Source organism: Haliotis rubra, unplaced genomic scaffold (assembly GCF_003918875.1).
Source record: "Haliotis rubra isolate DU_JTF1 unplaced genomic scaffold, ASM391887v1 Scf120, whole genome shotgun sequence".
In the NCBI taxonomy this organism is placed as follows: Eukaryota; Metazoa; Mollusca; class Gastropoda; order Lepetellida; family Haliotidae; genus Haliotis; species Haliotis rubra.
In genome coordinates, this window is record NW_025765115.1 from 1829437 (window position 1) to 1848926 (window position 19490).

General features: G+C 39.8%; 1 protein-coding gene across 1 annotated transcript; it reads right to left on the reverse strand.

Annotated features, from left to right (window-relative positions):
* Positions 1–2287: 2287 nt before the first annotated feature.
* LOC124263527 lies at positions 2288–10655 on the reverse strand. Its single transcript, XM_046698192.1, has 6 exons — positions 10302–10655; positions 9100–9270; positions 6150–6410; positions 5049–5305; positions 4060–4221; positions 2288–3433 (listed from the first exon to the last, which is right to left on the reverse strand). Exons 1-6 carry the CDS (start codon positions 10613–10615, stop codon positions 2952–2954), a joined length of 1647 nt encoding a protein of 548 aa, XP_046554148.1. The 5' UTR covers positions 10616–10655; the 3' UTR covers positions 2288–2951.
* Between the last annotated feature and the right edge of the window lie 8835 nt (positions 10656–19490).

Below are 19490 nucleotides of genomic sequence, written 5' to 3' on the forward strand. Positions count from 1 at the left end.
ATTATGAGGATTCGCAATCTTAATTTCACTTTATTTGATTTACCTTTTTGTTTAAAGTGAAATTCATCGGTACGTTTTCAATACAAACAGACTTCTTTTATAGTCATCCGACGTTTTTTATCTGCATTCTCTCCATTTACCATGACACAAGACGCTTACATATATCCATGTGTATTTACACACATGAGAAGTCACAGGGCGTCTATGTTTACATTACAGACATGCGGGGATGTCACTGAGCTTTACAAGTGATTATATGCATAGAGTAAACACTGAACCTGTCCGCGACAACAATCTATTTCAACATCCGAATTACCGAATACATATGAAAACATTTCAATGTTTGAAGTAGGATATATAGTTTCCATCTTCAACCTGATCTAAAGCCACCGAAAAAAACATCGTATACCTTGGTACAGATGGGAACACATCATATGAACATATCATTTTATCTCGGAGTTTCAAAATGGGTCAGTTTACGAAGCGCACTTACCTTACTAATAATAACAGGTTCATGTAGGTACTTATAAAGACCTTTATGACATGAATTCTTTCAGTCCTTAACTTTAATATGAATATCTCCCGCTTATCCATTTGACGCAGCTAGGGGTGGTGGGATAGCCTAGTAGTTAAAGTGTTCGCTCATCACGCCGAAGACCCGGGTTCGATTCCCAACGTGGGTACAATGTGTGAAGCCCATTTCTGGTGTCCCCGCGCTGATGTTATTGGAATATTGCTAAAACTAAACTCACTCACTCACTCACAAAACTGAAGATTTCCTTTTCAAGATGTTCAGTTCTGACAGTTAACGTTGACATGACTCATGTCCTAGTGGAGGAATTTGATATATCATATTACTGACGACAAATATATAAACGTATTTAAAAAATAACATTGTCTACCAGGTCCCTTCGTGAACACGAAGACCTTTAAAACTTTTAAAAAATTCAAACCGACTTTTATAGGTGCATAAACATTGTCCTGATCTGTTTCAGGACAGATGACACCAGAGTGTCACTCCAGCCGAAAATAGAACGACATCAATACAAAAATATGCAAAAATTGCTATGTACACACGGACACATCACATGTTATGAACAATGCGCAAACAAGAAGCAAACTGGGGCTGTACTTGAAATTGTGAAAAGCTACGGGGTTATGTGCAATATAATAATAGAGCCTCTTTGTTGTTGCCAGGTAGAAATGTTCACCTTTTACATGACGTCTCCAACGCCGGCGTCAGTACGTGGCATTAAAACTCATAGTGAGTCCATGTGAAATTTGGACATATATTAATAGCACATTTGTACTGCGCATGTATCCATGATTAAACATGCTCCAAACTCGAGTACTAGCATACCGGGATCACAGGAATGGAATATTGCTGAGTGTGGCATTAGAAACCCAACCAACCAACTTATCGTAGTAATATTGTACGAGCAGAATAAAATGACCTTTTACCGTTTGTTTGGTGATCATGTTGGTGGCCTCGTGGTTATTGCGTTCGTTCACCAAAGACCTCATGGGTAAAATGTGTGAAGCCCATTTATGGTGTATAGCTGGAATGTTGCTGAAGCAGCATACAAACATACTCATTTGGTTTGACGCTAAACGCTGCCGCAACCTGGTATCAGAAATGTATTATGGAACGCACCGTCTCCTTCAAACAATGGTGGTTGTTCCTGAATGCCATTAATGTGAAGAATTTCCTGTCAATACAGGTAGACTGACTGACTGAGTTTGGTTTAACGCCGCTTTTAGCAATATTCCAGCAACATCACGGCGGGGGACACCAGAAATGGGCTTCACACATTGTGCCATTGTGGGGATTCGAACCCGGGTCTTTGGCGTGACGAGCCAACGCTTTAACCATTAGGCTACCCCACCGCCCCTAATACAGGTAGAAATTAAGTATGTCGGTAGTGAGTACAAGGGAATTGGCCATGTGTTCTGAGGCAGATTCAGCTGCACTCACATGTTTCACAATCACTTAATAACAAACTCTAAGATCAGCATATATCTGTGTACATGCGTTTGCATGTCTTAATATGATCGTACCCATTAAAACCATAGCAGACTTCTGTGTCCCGGGACATTCTCTGAACTCTGAATGTGTCCAAATATTTTGTCATTGTACAATCGCTCCCTTAAGAATTCATTTGTATCTATGGAACTCGTTTCATATATACTACCTGTAACATCTGCTCTGGTGCCATCGTGGGTACTTTCACGAGTATCTGAGGTTGATAAACTAAGCACATGCACACTTTAACAATGAACAAAGGCGTCGTCATGAGTCTATTCAGTTTATTTCAAAACGTGTTCAATATAAAACTCAGCAGCATCTAAAATATGATTCAAACCTTTGCAAATAGTTGTAAGCTTTCAGATATCCAATATTTCCTGATTGCAGAAATATTATTCACATTAATTCATAAGTAGCCCTGAATACTAAACATTACAAATAAATTCGAGTCATGAGTATGTCAGATGAATATGAAGTATTATTCGGGCATTCTGAGAGTTGCTCCTGGTATGAATTGCACGGCATTGTAGAAGTCCAGTTAGTGAAGCTTCTGATGTGTAAGTATGACCGAAGCGTCATTTGGACAGTATTCGACAGTATCGAGGTTATCAGCGCAAACATACTAAAATTAAAGCAGAATCAACTATGATTCCATGGATGCATCATTACGACAGAATTGTGCCTCTATTACTTAAATCGGAAATATTGATTAAAATACGAATGAGTACAGTATTGAAATTTTGAAAATTAATTTTATAATTTTCATCGTTAATCCGATTTTAGCTAAAAGCTATACCATTACTAACGCCCTATTGAGTGTCGAAGAAAACTAAAATTAACATCATTGTCCGAAACTTGTCGCATACGTTCTTGCGAGGTTAGCGTACAAAGGAACTCAGGACTACAGCTATATGAGCATGGCATATTATCTTCTCAGCAATACTAGAAAAATGCTTAACGACACAACACAAGGCTGCAAAGACCACATATGACCAGCAATTCCTCCTCCAGAAGTGACCACGCCATCCCTCAAGAACACAGGGGGTAATCCAGATTCAAAACACACGGCTTCCACTTCATCAAATTGTGAGTCTTCGCCCATTTTGAATATCATAGAATTGCAGTTCTTGGGTTCCATGATTCCAAATCCTTTCCCGTAGAAGTTATTTCCATCCTGCTCGTACAGCAGCCATGTGGCAAATCCGTACTTGGCCATCAGCTGTTGATCAGTGTCGTTGTAGTATATTTCAAGGTTACCAAAACCTTTGTGGTGATATATTCCCTCGTATTGTTTACGATCATGCGACAAAGTCTTGGCCATGTTGTAGCTGGGAGAAGAACTCGTCTCGTTGAACCACGGTGCAGGGAACGAGCATATTGTGGACACGTTGAGCCAAGGCTTTTCACCTGCAGAGACCAAAACAAATGGATCAGACAAAACAAAAAGGAAGGAGTAAGGTTAAAATGTTTGAAAATATGATCGCAGTGTTCGCATTATACGTTCGCGTTTGATCAAACAGTCATCAATCGTTTTAGATATTCATAGTCGATCAAATTTATGTTACACTTTTGTCATAAACAATAACAATCATACATATCCTCATTTGACGATTGTCATATATTATTTTCAAATCAGGTCCTCTTCCATACCTCATCTTTTATAGGTTTATGTAATGTGTATCACAATTACTCCAATATTCCGATAGTTTTGCCTATATGTACATATAAATTATTAACAATGACAAGAATAATATATATATTCCTCCTACAGATTATTGCCAATGTGATGTTGCGTCTGATTTTGCAGTTCAAAGAATTGTTTTTGTCTCAACTTCCTCAATACAGTCATCATGGCTTGGCTGCCGTTCAATATACATGTATACTTTCTTACGCACGCACGCACGCATACACACATATACAGAGCGTATTCCTTCTGAACACGCTGCATGTCGCTTCTTGTTCTTGCTATAATAACAACGTTGTTGGAAGTGAGAGACAATAGTTTCAATGTTAAATAGAAACAATAATCTTACCTAGGATGCGGTCTGCGATGTAGTTCTGCAGAGGAAACCTGTACCTGTAGTCGCTGTCCTCCCCTGTCATGGCGATGAAGATGCCGAGGTTCTCGGAGGGAAACAACGTTAACAGGGCCCTGTACCCAAACGTTGATCCACTGTGGGCGACCATCTTGTAACCTGTTGTTGGTTGAAAGTAATGTCACCATCAGTATCAGTAATGTCACCATCGGTATCAGTAGGTTTACAAAATACACGTCACTCTGTACACGATTATCATTAAAACCTTCACTTCCTACATTTCTAATAGTGTCAGGTTTAAGGACATCTATTGGATTTTTTTGTTTGTCGTTTAATGTCGCACTCAATAATATTCCATATATATGGCGGCGGTCTGTGTTTAATCGAGTCTGGACCGGACAACCAGTGATCAAAATGAACATCAATATACGCAATTTGGATCCGATGACATGTGTCAATGAAGTCAGCAAATCTGACCACCCGTCGTCTCTTACGACAAGCATTGGCTACTGGAGACCAATTCTAACATGCCTGAAAAACTCTAACAAGTATGGAAAACTCATTTCAGAAATATGTAAATCTTGGAGCATAAATTTATAAATCACACTAAAACTCCCACTAGTTTATGAAGAAAAGGTTCCATCAGGAGGGCTATCCATTGTTTTTATGTGTTTTTTCATCACAAACAAATTGCATCGAGAGACCCGGCGGGTGATGTTTTATGAAGGAAAATGCAAAACTTACTGTATAACGTATGAAAGTTTATAATACGTGATACATGTCTTAAATTTAATAGAGTTAAACTGAGTCACTTTGCTTCGGAAACGAATTTTCGACACATATTGCTGAAACAAATTCAATCTGAACGGGGTGAAATCCAGAAGATTATGGAAAAAACACTTTACTCCTTCACGTCCGAAAGAAAGTCGAGGCTAGTGGGTAATGAGAAACACGGACAATACGGATATTTCCCAAGTCAGTCTCACCTCGGTAATAGCCAATCCTGAAGCCAAAGGCATACATTCCAAAGACGGAGGTAACTGGAATATCAGGCTTGTTGAAGTATTTAAGGGTGTAAGACCTCATTGCGGTCCTCGGCCCATACAACTCTTCGACGTCCTTTTCGTCCATCACTCTCCTCCCAGACGGATCCAGGCCTTTACTCAGGTGAAACTTCATCCAATTGGCTGCATCCAGAGCATTGGTGACCACACAACCGGACCCACACAGCAGGCCCCATCGCCTGTAACAGAATATCCCTTATCTAGTGAAACTGTAAAACAATGCTTCTTACCCCTTCTATACAATGCTATGCAGTTCAGGGCATGATTGGTTATGAACTAAACGTGAGGGTGCATACCGCGAAATGGAAAGAAATATTGCAAGATTTCTAGGGATTTCAAGACGCAAAGATTGGACTAATAATAAACCTTTATTTCTGCCTTTATTTCTGTGAGATGCATTATGATAATATCATATATATCTCACAGGTGACACTGTGAGAAGCATTATGATCATATCATATATATATCACACAGGTGACACTGTGAGATGCATTATGATCATATCATATATATCTCACAGGTGACACTGTGAGAAGCATTATGATCATATCATATATATATCTCACAGGTGACACTGTGAGATGCATTATGATCATATTATATATATCACACAGGTGACACTGTTAGATGCATTAAGATCATATCATATATATCTCACAGGTGACACTGTGAGATGCATTATGATCATATCATATATATCACACGAGACTGAGACTAACCATTGTTAACATAAGTGTCATGAAAGGTTTACAGTGATCCAAGATCCTTACATTGAATTCCAAATATAATTTGTTTTCTCGTCTTTGTCATAACTTGACGAATGACAAAAGGAGACCAAGGTTTAAAGACATCCACTATTCTTGTGTCGTAATAGTGGCGTTTCCGTATACATTATTCGGACATTGTCAAGCAAGACCTAAATCACGGTGTGAGCAACTATACCGAGCATTAAATCTATCTATGGTATTATTCCTCTGCACTGACATTCCATCTTTATACATACATTAGCCTGTTATTTCTTACTGCGAAAAGTCCACACTGACAGGTGCAGGGGACCCGTCCTTGACGACGTAGGGCTTTGCAACCTGATTTTGGGAGAAGTCCAACGTGGTGGAGAACGACGACGACGTCATCTGCAGTGGATTATAAAGCTCCTTCTCTATCAGGTTCTCCCACGTGTCTCCTCCCACCACCTCCGCTATCCGGGTCACCAGGCCGTACATCAAGTTGTTGTAGATGTAGCTGCTCCTCCATGTTCCTGTACTGCCCAGGTAGCGGATTCGACTGGTAACACATGAGTCAGTGAGCTTAGGTTTTCTCCGCTTTTAGCAATATTCCAGCATTATCACAGTGGTGGACACCAACAATGGGCTTCACACATTGGTAACTATGTGGGAATCGATCTGGATCTAAGGCGTGACGAGCGAACGCTTTAACAACTAAGCTAACCTACCGCCCCGTTAACGCATGAGATAAACGGTAATATAGGACACGCAGTGGTAACACATAGGACAAATGGTAAGATATACTTAGATAAAGGGTAATATACGGGACATGCTGTGGTAGCACATAGGACAAATACTGAAATAGTAAGATATACTTAGATAAAGGGTAATATATAGGACACGCTGTGGTAGCACATAGGACAAATACTGAAATAGTAAGATATACTTAGATAAAGGGTAATATACGGGACATGCTGTGGTAGCACATAGGACAAATGGTAATATTACTAAGATAAAGGGTAATACATAGGACACACTATAATAGCATATAGGAAGGAGCACTTGTATTTTATCACCACAACATTTAGCAGTTCTGACAGCACCAAGACATGTTAGATGAATGTTGTCGAATAGAACATCCGATTTCATATGTTTTGTAAACATCTATTATTTTGAAAACCGATGCGATCGATTGCAAGGTCAGCTATAATGTGTTACAAACCAGGGGTGGTTACAGCTTTTTGAGAAAGGGGGGGTGCATACTATTGAATAAGGAGGGGTCCACACTTCATTTTCACCCGAGTTTCAATGGTCATTTAACAAACTTTCAGCAGAAAAGGGGGGGGGGGGGGTAATGCACCCTGCAAATCCACACACCCCCCTTCCCTCTGGATACGCCTATGCAACACATGATAACCGGTAATAAAAACAGAAATGTCTTATCTGTCACAAAGTACGACGGCCTTTAACAGACAACATATGCTGCTGAGCTTATGCGTTCTACATACAGGTCGCCCTAGGCCTAATATCATTTCAATATTTATTACTGCTTATATTTTTACAGTTAGCTAATAGCATATTAAGCACGTGGCAGGCAGATCGCAATATAACGACTGAATTATACGGGCAAATATATTCCATACCATCTGGTTGTGGCGATAACCAGACAGGGTCCGAGGATTCTTGAAGATGGCCATGACATGCACAAAATGTCGGTACTGTTTAATCTGCACTAAAGGCACATGTACAAAATTGTGTCCTTGAGACAACCAGCTTGGTTAATTTGCTTTTGTTATTCATGCTCAGTTTTAGCTTCAAAGCTATGATACGATTATAAATTCATATAACGATTATATTATTGTACTCTGAGACGGGTGTAGAGACAATAAATTTGCATTTATGGACAGGCATATACTTTTAAGTGACAGCAGTCAAGTCACGGTCAACAATCCACGTGACATATATGATGTTATGTGGCAGTGTTATCAGATGTGTAAGAATATACCTGTTGACATTCGGAAGGGGCAGTAATGTACTCTAGTGTTCTGGCCTTGTTCCTCAAAGCGATGTTACGACTCAGTAAGCGATCGGAGTTACGATCATCTTAGTGCTACGACTGCCGTAAGTATATGTTAAAGAATGGGAGTTAAGATCATCTTAGTGCTACGACTGTCGTAAGTCTATGTTAAAGAATGGGAGTTACGATCATCTTAGTGCTACGACTGTCGTAAGTCTATGTTAAAGAATGGGAGTCACGATCATCTTAGTGCTACGACTGTCGTAAGTCTATGTTAAAGAATTGGAGTTACGATCATCTTAGTGCTACGACTGTCGTAAGTCTATGTTAAAGAATGGGAGTTACGGTCATCTTAGTGCTACGACAGTCGTAAGTCTATGTTAAAGAATGGGAGTTACGATCGTCTTAGTGCTACGACTGCCGCAAAGTCTATGTTAAAGAATGGGAGTTACGATAGTCTTAGGGTTAAGATCGCTTTGAGGAACTGGGCCCTGGAAGGTACTATAGAGTACGACAACCCCATGAGCCTTTCCATTATATACTGACACAGCGAGTTGGAGAATCTTCAGGAATCAGAGCTTACTCTTGCCTCTCATCTGAATAACATCTCAAATAATTTCAGCTTGGGAGTGTTTTTTATGCACAGACTATAGTCCGTTTGGCTCAAAAGCGGACCGATGAATTGCAATCTAACTCGAAAACTACTAAACATATAATACTCAATGAAACGCAGATCATAATCAAAACATCAGACCAACTCTGTGATTTGTTTGCAGAATTTATGTCCTAAAATTAAAAAGCTGTTAAACAGCTCATTAAAATTTTGACACAGTTCACTATTTGTTACCAGTAAGGAGTGCAGAGAAAGGGACAGCCAGGTGTTAGAGAAGCACGTGCACAAGTGCCGACAAAGTTATTGATTCATTAACCTGTGCTGTGCCGTATCCATCCTTTCTCGCACACCTGACTGTCCCTTTCTCTGCACTCCTCCCTCGTGCATTGTCAGGGCATTGTACAAAATCTACTGTCAAAACGATATCTCCTCGGAGATATCGCTTGATTTCACACAAGCAATATCTCCTGTGGAACACAGTTTTGGATGATAAATTCCAGTTATATTATGACAGCTCTGCTTGACAGGGGTCGGTGCAGAAATTGACATGGAATAGATCTGAATCGTTTTCGATCTCCAGATCAGTGTAGAATTTCAATGTATTTGAAGTGTACTTACCTTGCGAGATTGGCTCGGGTCAGGTTGGTGTCGAAGCGTATGCTGTTGAACGGTCGCAAGCCTGTTCGGTGAGACAGTATGTCCTCCAGTGTCGTGTATTTGGTCCTAAATTCATCAGGGAAAGCAAACTCATCTCCGAGAATATCCACAACCCTCGTGGACAGCGTGATACTGCAAAAATATTTTAAGAGTAGAGTACTAGTACATTTAAAATAGTCAGTTCTTGCTTCTTTAAGTCTCAGATATATTTCACGTGTGGCTTTTTTGTATTGTTTAACGGGGCGGTGGGGTAGCCTAGTGGTTAATGCGTTGGCTCGTCACGCTGAAGACCCGGGTTCGAATCCCCACATGGTTACAATTTGTGAAGCCTATTTCTGGTGTCCCCCGCCGTGATGTTGCTGGAATATTGCTAAAAGCGGCGTAAAACCAAACTCAGTCAGTCAGTCAGTATTGTTTAACGCCGTACCCAGCAATACTCCAGCTTTTTTTCGGGCGGTCTGCAAATGATGGACCACACAATCCAGTGACTATCATCATAAGCATCGATCTACACAATTGGGGTACGATGACGTCCATCAACCAGGTCAGCGTGCCCTCCTCCATCCCGCTAGTCGCCTCTTACGATAAACATGGGTTACTGAACACTAATTATTCACAGATTATTCCACTTGTAGGACTTGATATAGCTGGAAATTGCTTGAGTGTAAACGATTTAATATGTAATATTATTCCTGCAATTATAGTGGTTGCTAGGGACGACCAGGCGTGGCATTGCAACAATCTGGTCTCAACACAAACCTGAATGTCAGACATCTGTTTCAGTCCCTGGAGGGTTGTGTTAGTTTCACGGAAAATACAGGAAGGTAAAATATAAACACTTACAGGGTATATCGTTGGCTCAGGAGTGTGCGCGTCTGTGTATCTGTGTGCGCGCGCGCACACGTGCGTGTGCATGTAAGTTGAAGTATTAATGTGTGTGTGCGTGGATGTACGTGGGTGTACTCACGTGTGTTCATGTTTGTGTGTCAGAGAGTGTGTGCGAAGCATGTTCCACTGTGAAATCCTTAGCACCTCTCTAAACAAATGATTGAACAAAAGGAATAACATGGGCTTATATAACACACATAAAAAAATGCATTAATGCAAGTTCATTGCCAAGGAAAGTCTGCCACTACTAAGAAGAACATGGAACGTGTACTTACTCACTTCGTCGACTTATAAGCTTCAGTAAGAGCGTTGCGGCAAATGCCTTTGACAAGGATGCTACGCCAAAGAGCGTCTCATTCGTCACGGGGGTCTTCTCCTTGATGTCTGCCTCGCCGAAACCCTCTGCAAACACGACTTCTCCATCTTTGACAATCGACACTGCAAGTCCGGGGTTTGAGGTTTTATGGCACCTCCATGTAGCTGCTATGTCAGACTTCAAAGCTTCCAGATCCACTGCAGCGAAAACACCGGGAAGGACAACACAAGACAGACAAACGAGCACAAACCGTGCACTTCTCACCCACGCCATCGCGAAGACTCATCTGGCCAGCTGGGTTTGGGCTGTTTATAGTACGCAGCGCTTTGAATAAATCATGGAGAGCTGACTGGAAGTGATACACCGGGAGAGGGGGGGGAAGAGGGAGGAAAGAAAAGAGATAGGAGAGGGCGTGGGGAGGGTGATTAGCAGGGGGAGCAAGGAACAGCGTATGAGTGTCAACACATGTCTGACAGCTTGTAATCAATATTTTAATGTAACATGTAGGTTACAGCATGTAGGCTTACATATGTTGCAGATGTTATGTTGGAACAATACTCCCTATTAATATTAGCGAGATTTCACCTTAAAGTTCTCAGACGGTTGTCTGGAGATCAGCACATGGCTTCATTGATGATACGCGTCACTAAATGAATTTGAAACTTTGAGAATTCGATTAATCACCTATGCATCACTCAGGTTCAATACATTTACACGACAGACACACATTTATATCTATAGATAGAAATTTTCTCATTTTCTCTGATTGATAAGACTATATTGAAACCAATGAATCGGATACTGTGCACGAGTTATTCCACATAAGTTGTTCAAATTGAGCCTTGACTGTTTATGTTTTTATTCCAAAAAGTCCATATTTCCAAACTCTTGCTAGACTAGCAGAGAAGCTATGAAGTCTTATGTTACACAAAATATGTCTTTCCTTTTGGTAAAATTACTTATCACCATTGATAATTATTATCTAGTGATTAGCGTCGCCACTATTTGGTGCTATCAGAGACCGCTTCAGAGCGCTTCCTCAACAGCAAATCTAGCACCCGTCCTAGACTAACATCTAGTCTCTGAAATGAACATATTTTACAGAAAAGATTCCTAAATTATAATAATAAAATATTGTGAAAGGAGCCAGAAGACTCTCTTCAAACTGTGATAATATAGACTTGACAAATATTCTAGACTTTGTTTCAGGGCCTGTATTGCAGACTACACCCGTCCATGTTACTATGTTTACTGCACGGAGACATGCCGGAAACACTGACGTGTGTGGCATTATCATCTAATGGAGGGTGTTATCGGTGCAATAAAGCAATCTGATAAACTTGGTATCCAAATCTGATAACTATGCAAATTACGTCAATCCACAAACTACTCTCACAAAACTCCATACACGCCATGCGAATCCTAAAACGTTTTAACATTTCATTGATGACGTCGTCGCGAGTTTACATTGCGTGGACGAGTTTGTAAACAAACATGGCTGCTCCCATGATTACAATTGGTGATTCTGTAAGAATTGATGACAGAGGTTCTGGAGTCGTTACTGCAGTAATCGACTTTGGAAAACATGAAACGGAGTACTTCTTTCAAATTGAAGGTACGGATTATGAGGCACGAGTGAAAGGCAATCGTCTAAGAAAGGTACCAACCAAGGATTTCGATCTCTCGATCACAATGCAGACGACGAACCGATTCCGTCAGGTATCAGAAACTGATATTGATGAGGTGATTACCAGCAATGAAAACAGAAACACTGCCAGGAAAACCCTGCCCGATTTTGTTGTTCTTTTCAGACAGATGGAGTTACGTTTGCACTGTATTAGCGACTAGTCACAACCATATGCCGCCGTCATGGACGACCTTGGTGTACCGCTAAGTATTCTTAGTTTATACTCGATTTTCTTCATATAAATTCACGTATGATTTGCTTCTCTTTTTAGAGTAATTATAAGAATGACATTATATGAGGAAGAGATTATTAACCTCGTGTGTTTCCGTATCATTAATATCATAGGAAAGGCTCGCATAATACAATTTATATAATTAATATATGATATTAATCATACGGAAACACACTCGATTAATAATCTCTATTTATTAAAATTATAATAATTTATTAGTCAATATATACTGCGCTAAATCCAAATCAACAGCATGTCCATAGCGCAGACAGTTAATTATTACCCCGGATAAGCCGAGCTGCATGTGAGGCGCTAGAAGGATATAGTCACATGACTTATCCCACCGGGTACCCATGTTCTGCTGGATGAACAAAGGCAGTTTTGAACAAACTCACTTACCTAAGGTGAGACCACATGTGTCATATCTGCTTCGTTGTGGGACAGAACTGAAGTCCTAGAAACCCTCAGGAGTCAAGCTGCCAAACACGGTCACCCATCCAAGCACTCTCCGCGCCAAACGTTGCTTCACTTTAGCTGATTTGTGACCTGAGCTCTATGCACAGGACCACACACCATCACAATACTTCCAGCAAACAAAGCATTATTAACGTGCGGGTTTAGTGCTTCTCGTCATGCACCGCATCGAAATGGTAACAGTTTGTTTAATGCTGATAACTTTCTATTCAATTTGTTAAATGTCACCACACAAAATCACTGTATTGCCCAAATTTACTAACGTTAGGAAATATACGTTTCATCCGGCGGCCATATGAACAACGTTGGAAATCTACGTATCATCTGGCTGTCAGATTTACACACGTTTAAAAGGGTGTTAAAATTAACGAACACTCAACTCTGTATTTACATGTATTTCACAGGTGTGTAAATCTGGCCATTGTTTTCATGTGTTTTCTAACATGTGTAACATATGTAAATGCTGTGATTGTAGGGCATGCATTTTAATACCTTTGAAATCTCGTATGGACAGGGTTAGGTTTGCCATATATTTAGTACACGCGTAAATGGTTGGTAATGGATAAATATAGTTTTACAAGATTAACACTACTTTAACAAATTTCAATGGTTATGTAATGTAACTTTCACATCGGATTTGTTAGCGCGTCGGACCACGCCATAATGCACGGAGATCATTAGAATCACATGGCGAAGTGATACCCATGACTGATCACCACTATTAACGTGCCTGCCTTTCTTGACATACAGATGATGTCTGTTTAAAAGGTTCAAATATTGGGTCTATGGGCTAGAGCGATATGTATGTTAGGGAGTGTGTGTGTGTGTGTGCATGTATGTGAGAGGGAGGGGTGTTTGATGGGGAAGGCCTAGGGTGGGGTGATGGCGGTGGGATACTGATAAGCCTTTCTGCAGCTGGTCAGTATGTAATACCGTTTATACATTTTGCAATGGAAATTACATTACAGGTTAAATAACTGATCTAAGGTACACTTCTTATATATAACATGCAAGGAGAGACTGCTTATTGCAATAAAACACAGACAGGTGTGTTCACACAGACATGAACCGGTAGGTCCCTAAGTTTAGTGCACACTTGTATGAGTTATCAGACTGATCATAGCTGCACAAATTTTATTATCTATTCTTTCAAAAATGATGATTACAATGTATTAATGATTCCCGGTGTAAATTACTGTTGTAAATGTGTAAACATGCACATACGTACTTGGAATAACCTCTTTTTTATTCGAAATCTAGATATTATCCCATACGGACGTTTTCTAAAATGTCAGTTCCCCGACGGAATATACATAAGTGTACACCTATTTTGATTCCAGTTCTAGGGTAGATTATAGAAAATTCTTGTGATTACAATTAGTTCATAAGCTTAGGTAACTACGCAGTTCCGATAATTACTGGAAGTTTACCACCTGACAGCATTTGTTACTCATGCATTTTCATTTTTGCTTTTTGCTCTCTGATTTGTTATACATTACATAATTATGTTAATCATTTTGGCATCCCGATATCATGGAATAAATGTTTAATTATTAATCTATCAAAGTGCCGATACTTATTGTCTGTATGCGTTACTGTTATTGAGTGAAACTGTTAAATGTACCTTAGTACACAATTTCCAGGAAATAGAAACTGAAAATTGCTAAATAAATGGAAAACTAAATTTGGTAAAGATTGCAAACAATTATTATTCATATACCAGTTTCAAAGTATCAGTGTGCAGATGTTCAATGGAAAAAAAGACCAAGTAATTTGGAAGATTCACAGACTAACAGTATATCTTTACGGTATTTGCTTACAGACATATATAGAAACTTATTTTTACGGTTATGGAACGAGTGGGGAAAAACATCTGCAAAGCATCTGAGTCAGCTGAGATTATCCTTTAAGAACATCATATGTACATTTAACAATTACTTATCATTAACTGCAACCAAAGCATTACATAAAGGCCATATTTCCAGACAGCATGACATCACCTTTGGCCGGAGTTCCAAATATTTGACACCGAAACCTGTCAGTTAACGCATAGGAAATAACCCTTGTGTTTTACAATGATGCTTAATCATAGTCACTATGAACTATAGGTTGCCATGTGTTTTCCAATATGACTGAGTCAGTGAAATACTAATACAGTCAAATCCCGATGAGTCGAATGCCGGTGTCTCGAATATGCATATAACTCGAAGTACCTGTCGGTCCCGACCATTTATTACTTGGTCCCCAGCGATTCGACTCATCGGGATTTGACTGTATTTACCAAATAAGATTGTAATGAAGACTTTCTTCAAGCAGTGACTTAACGCCATACATAGCTAGACTTGCTTAGATCATTAAAAATAGAATACAAAACAAAAAAAAAACCAAAAAAAACCACCAACTAACAACTTCATGTAAGGCATCATAGATATTTCACAAACATGGTACAGGACCCTTCCCCTCATTAGTGTATTGCCTCACTACTTGCGAATTAAACGTTGGCAGATGTAAGGCGTTAGCATTACAGTAAGGGCTCGGCGGAAGGGGAAATAATATCGTTCTGTGACTGTGAGACAGACTGGGAAAATATGTAGAAAACCAAAAACTTGGACAACAGACCATTGTTTGGGTATTTTAATTGTAAATATGATTCAAATATCTTAGCCTAAATTTCAATATCCTTACATATAGTATAACAGCACGAGTATTCATTTTGTCTTTTGTCTTCTACCCGTCCCTACTAGACTAACAACTAGTCTCTGAAATGAACATATTTTACCTTTTATGTAGGTGGCTTGAAACTTGCTTTTACAAAGGACAATACATTCGATCACAATACTTTTCGTTTTACAGCTTCTTTTCTCTTAGCATGGTGACCTCAAAACTGTTTTATATTCTAATCGCTGATTAAAGAGTAAGACAATAAATAGTATGTCAAATTATCGTTACCATGACAACCCTCTGATATTTTACCTTATGTAAGAGAGTAATAAATGCAGTACTACTGCAGTTGATAGTGTCTTTCGTAAATTTTAATAAGTTGCTTCAACGCTATCACTAAACACTGGGTATCTATACAATTATCTGTGTGATGGAGAAGCACTTGCGTCGCTAGTACATCGCGCACTACCCCTTTCTCTTTTGATCTTCTCAAGCGACTGTTACAAGTTCGAAGAATCCTGGTCAAAGTTGAAAAGTCTTAAGACTATTCCCTACTATTCTGTAACATACACATTGTACCTAAAATGGGTAGAGCTTCCGTTCGGGGGAATATCAGAAGGACAGCGATACACTTATCTCCAATGTTGTAGAAGGCACTCCACTTACCTAGGAACACAATAACTTAATGAGATATTGCATTCATGCCGGAATCAATATTTTCGGCCTCAATCAGATGTGAACATGAACATGCGAGGTCTGCGTCTATGTCAGACTTAAGGTCTACGAGTTGTTTAGCAACACTGGGGCGTAATAGTCATATAGGCCTGCTCCAAACAAGGGAATATATATCTTTTGAGAAGGACTTCTCCGACGGGTAAAGGTACAGCAATGCAACATCACATTTACTTGTGTGACATTTGACATCGATCGTCAATTAAAACAGGACAATCAAGGCGAATTTAAAAAAAGGCACGGAGGTCCAACATGCCTATGGTATACTCAGAGAACGCCCCCGCCTGTGCTATCGGGTCATAATTGCTACACAAAGAAAACTATTTTTCATTTCATGTCTCACAGAATATATAATTTGATATGGCATTGTTTGTTGTCGCATACTTTTGCGCTAGTGAAACAAATGTGGACAACTTAAGGCTGCATGGCGTTATTACAGCAAAGGCTGAGCGGAAGGAGAAATAACATGGTTCAGGCACTGTGAGACTATTAAGAAACGTCACATGCAGTGCAATCATATTCCAATTATGTACCGCCGAACAATATTTGACTGTAGTGAGCTGAATAGACTTAAGAAACTACGAGTTGGTACGTGTGGCATATTTGGCTGAGCTCTAAGAGAGATAAAGTGCTATTCTATTGGGACAGCTAGGGACACTTGTGAGGACAAAGAGGCACCTCATCGCCCTTTGTTCACCACTGAACCTTTTAATCCCTCGAAACAAGCACCTCACAAGATTTGCCAACACCACAGACAAGACGTAACTGATACTGGTAGCAAGAGCGAGTGCAGCTGAATAAGGCGTGTTGGCTTGCGTAATATTGCTATCTTTGTCAGGCTCTTTTGATGATAAGAATAATGAGGCCACGTGGACGTTGATTTCAAACGTACTAGAATGTGTGAAAATAAAATTCCATGAACCAAGTAATTCAGATGATTGAAACATATCATCATCTTGCTTGAGCACAGGTAACATGACGATGTATGAACCGTTCATTTACATACCTCTGATATCCGATATGATACATACATATCTAGGGTGTGTAAACATTTGCAAATTTCTAATTTTACATGCGTATCCCCACGTAAGTAAATTTACATGTTTCCAACCCGAGTAAACCTGGAACAAAATCGGAAATTTCAGCACGCATTGCAATTCAAAGGAATGCACTGGAAATACTGTATGATCATGTATTTACTCGGGTATCTGTTTTGCAATTCACGTTTGGAAATACCTGACAATCCGGTCATGGCATACATGAACGAGGTGCTTGTGCATACGGAAATGTACGACGAGCATATGTTTCAAAGGTATATATTTGTATGAAATATATGCCCGAAGTTGGGAAATCTCTGGAAAAATACGTAAATCGGGTTTTTTGTTTTGATCGATTATGCAGTTTATATGTTTGTTAATTGGTGTTCAAAAGCAACCATTTTAAAACGTGTAGCTTTATGCAAACTATTTTTGTAAGACTGCACAAACATGTCCCCAAAAAGAGATTATTGGTAGTATGCACGTGCAAACTGCGGCAATAGTGTCAAGATTTAAGCCTTATTAAAGGCCAATCTTGGGTCAAACGTTTGTCATTCGGCTAACTGGAAGCTGGAAAATGCCAAGACTGACTTTTGCCAGTCGCAACGTCGTCATGGTACGTCTTAAAGCTGTCGAGTCCCAATCTGCAGTTGATATTCATTGCGTACATCAGAGCATCATACCTCGTTCATGTGGTGGTGTACATGTCTCAATTCATATCGAGAAGTGGAAGACGAAGAGTCATCAACCTTCTGTGAGATTGATACTTCTTTTATACACGTCATCGACATTCATCACGATACGAAGGCATGTCCTTACTTTGAGGAAGGTGTCAGGCCATACAATCAGGAATGCGTTTGGTAATTAGACCGAGAAGACTGGTATGTCTCCCTGTATTGAGACTGGTATTTCTCCCTCTATTGACGTCAACTTGAGCGATGTGACGCGACGCGACTCGTCAACGTCGTGCAGGCATGGAGTCGCGCTGGAGTCAAACCAGATACTGATCGGAACCTGGACATCACCGTGCACTACTAGCGGTTATCACCATGCCAATCCTCATCCTTCATCCTTCTGTCAATACAATATATGAAATATACATGCGTGATTGAACGCAGTGTTGTTTTTGTTTAAAGTTTCCCATGCATTCAGTTACTTTCTTCCTTTAAGAGTGTAACATCTCCTTGACATGCTTGCTAAGGTTGATGGTTCATTTGCCTTGGCTCCACAGGTTATAGTGGCGGTGGGGTAGCCTAGTGGTTAAAGCGTTCGCTCGTCACGCTGATGACCCGGGCTCGATTTCCTACAAGGATACTATGTGTGAAACCCATTTCTGGTGTATCCCGCTGTGATATTGCTGGAATATTGCTTAAAGCGGCGTAAAACTAAACTCACTCATTCGCTCTACACGTTGTAACTAGTACCCTTTCAGCATAATGCCACAACCTACATTATTACTAAGCATCTTCCATATACACTGGACCCATATGTTATATTAACAGAATAACCAGCTGTGGGGAATTATGGATGATCTATTATCAATGAATGTCGTTAACCCCTGAAACATTATACTACTCACCGCCATTCAAGAAACAGGGAAAACATCGTACGAAATTCATTCATGGTGACACACTTCAATGAAGTCAACCTATTCTTTGAATAACAGGATGCCAATATTTTTCGCCTTGAATAATAGATGACGTCACCCAGCATTGATCTCATTAACTCAGCAATGTGACGTTTCATAGCTAGAAGGACCATCGATAGTCTGTCATACAGACCTTAAAACAAATATATCTAAGTAAGCCCATGCAAGTCTAGAATATATGGCAAGTCTAGATTTCTCAAAATGAAGAAAGTCTCAGGGCTCATTTTCATTATATTTTATTTCTTTTATTATACTCATGCCAATAATGGTTGTCCCCTTCAATTTTTTATTGGAGAGGGTGTGGAGGTAATAAGGGTGGGGGTGGGAAGGGGCGGTCAACCATTATTGGCATGAGTATAATAAAAGAAATAAAATATAAAACTCTTTTATCTGTAAAAAAACAGAGACTAAATGTTAGTCTAGACAATCGCTTAAATGCAACAATACTGGACAGTGTAACCTGATTTATCCAGACTACGATACTCCGGATACCCGAAGTCCGGTATTTGCTGTTGAAGAGAGATTTAACTGTGATTCGATAACCCGGATACTTGTTAATCCGGACAACTTGCGGGATTACGTATTTTTCACGACTATTTAGAATCATTTAACATCGTAAACGGTAACCAGGTTTTTAACCCTAAATTATCCATCTTCTCGATATGGAGTACCCCAAC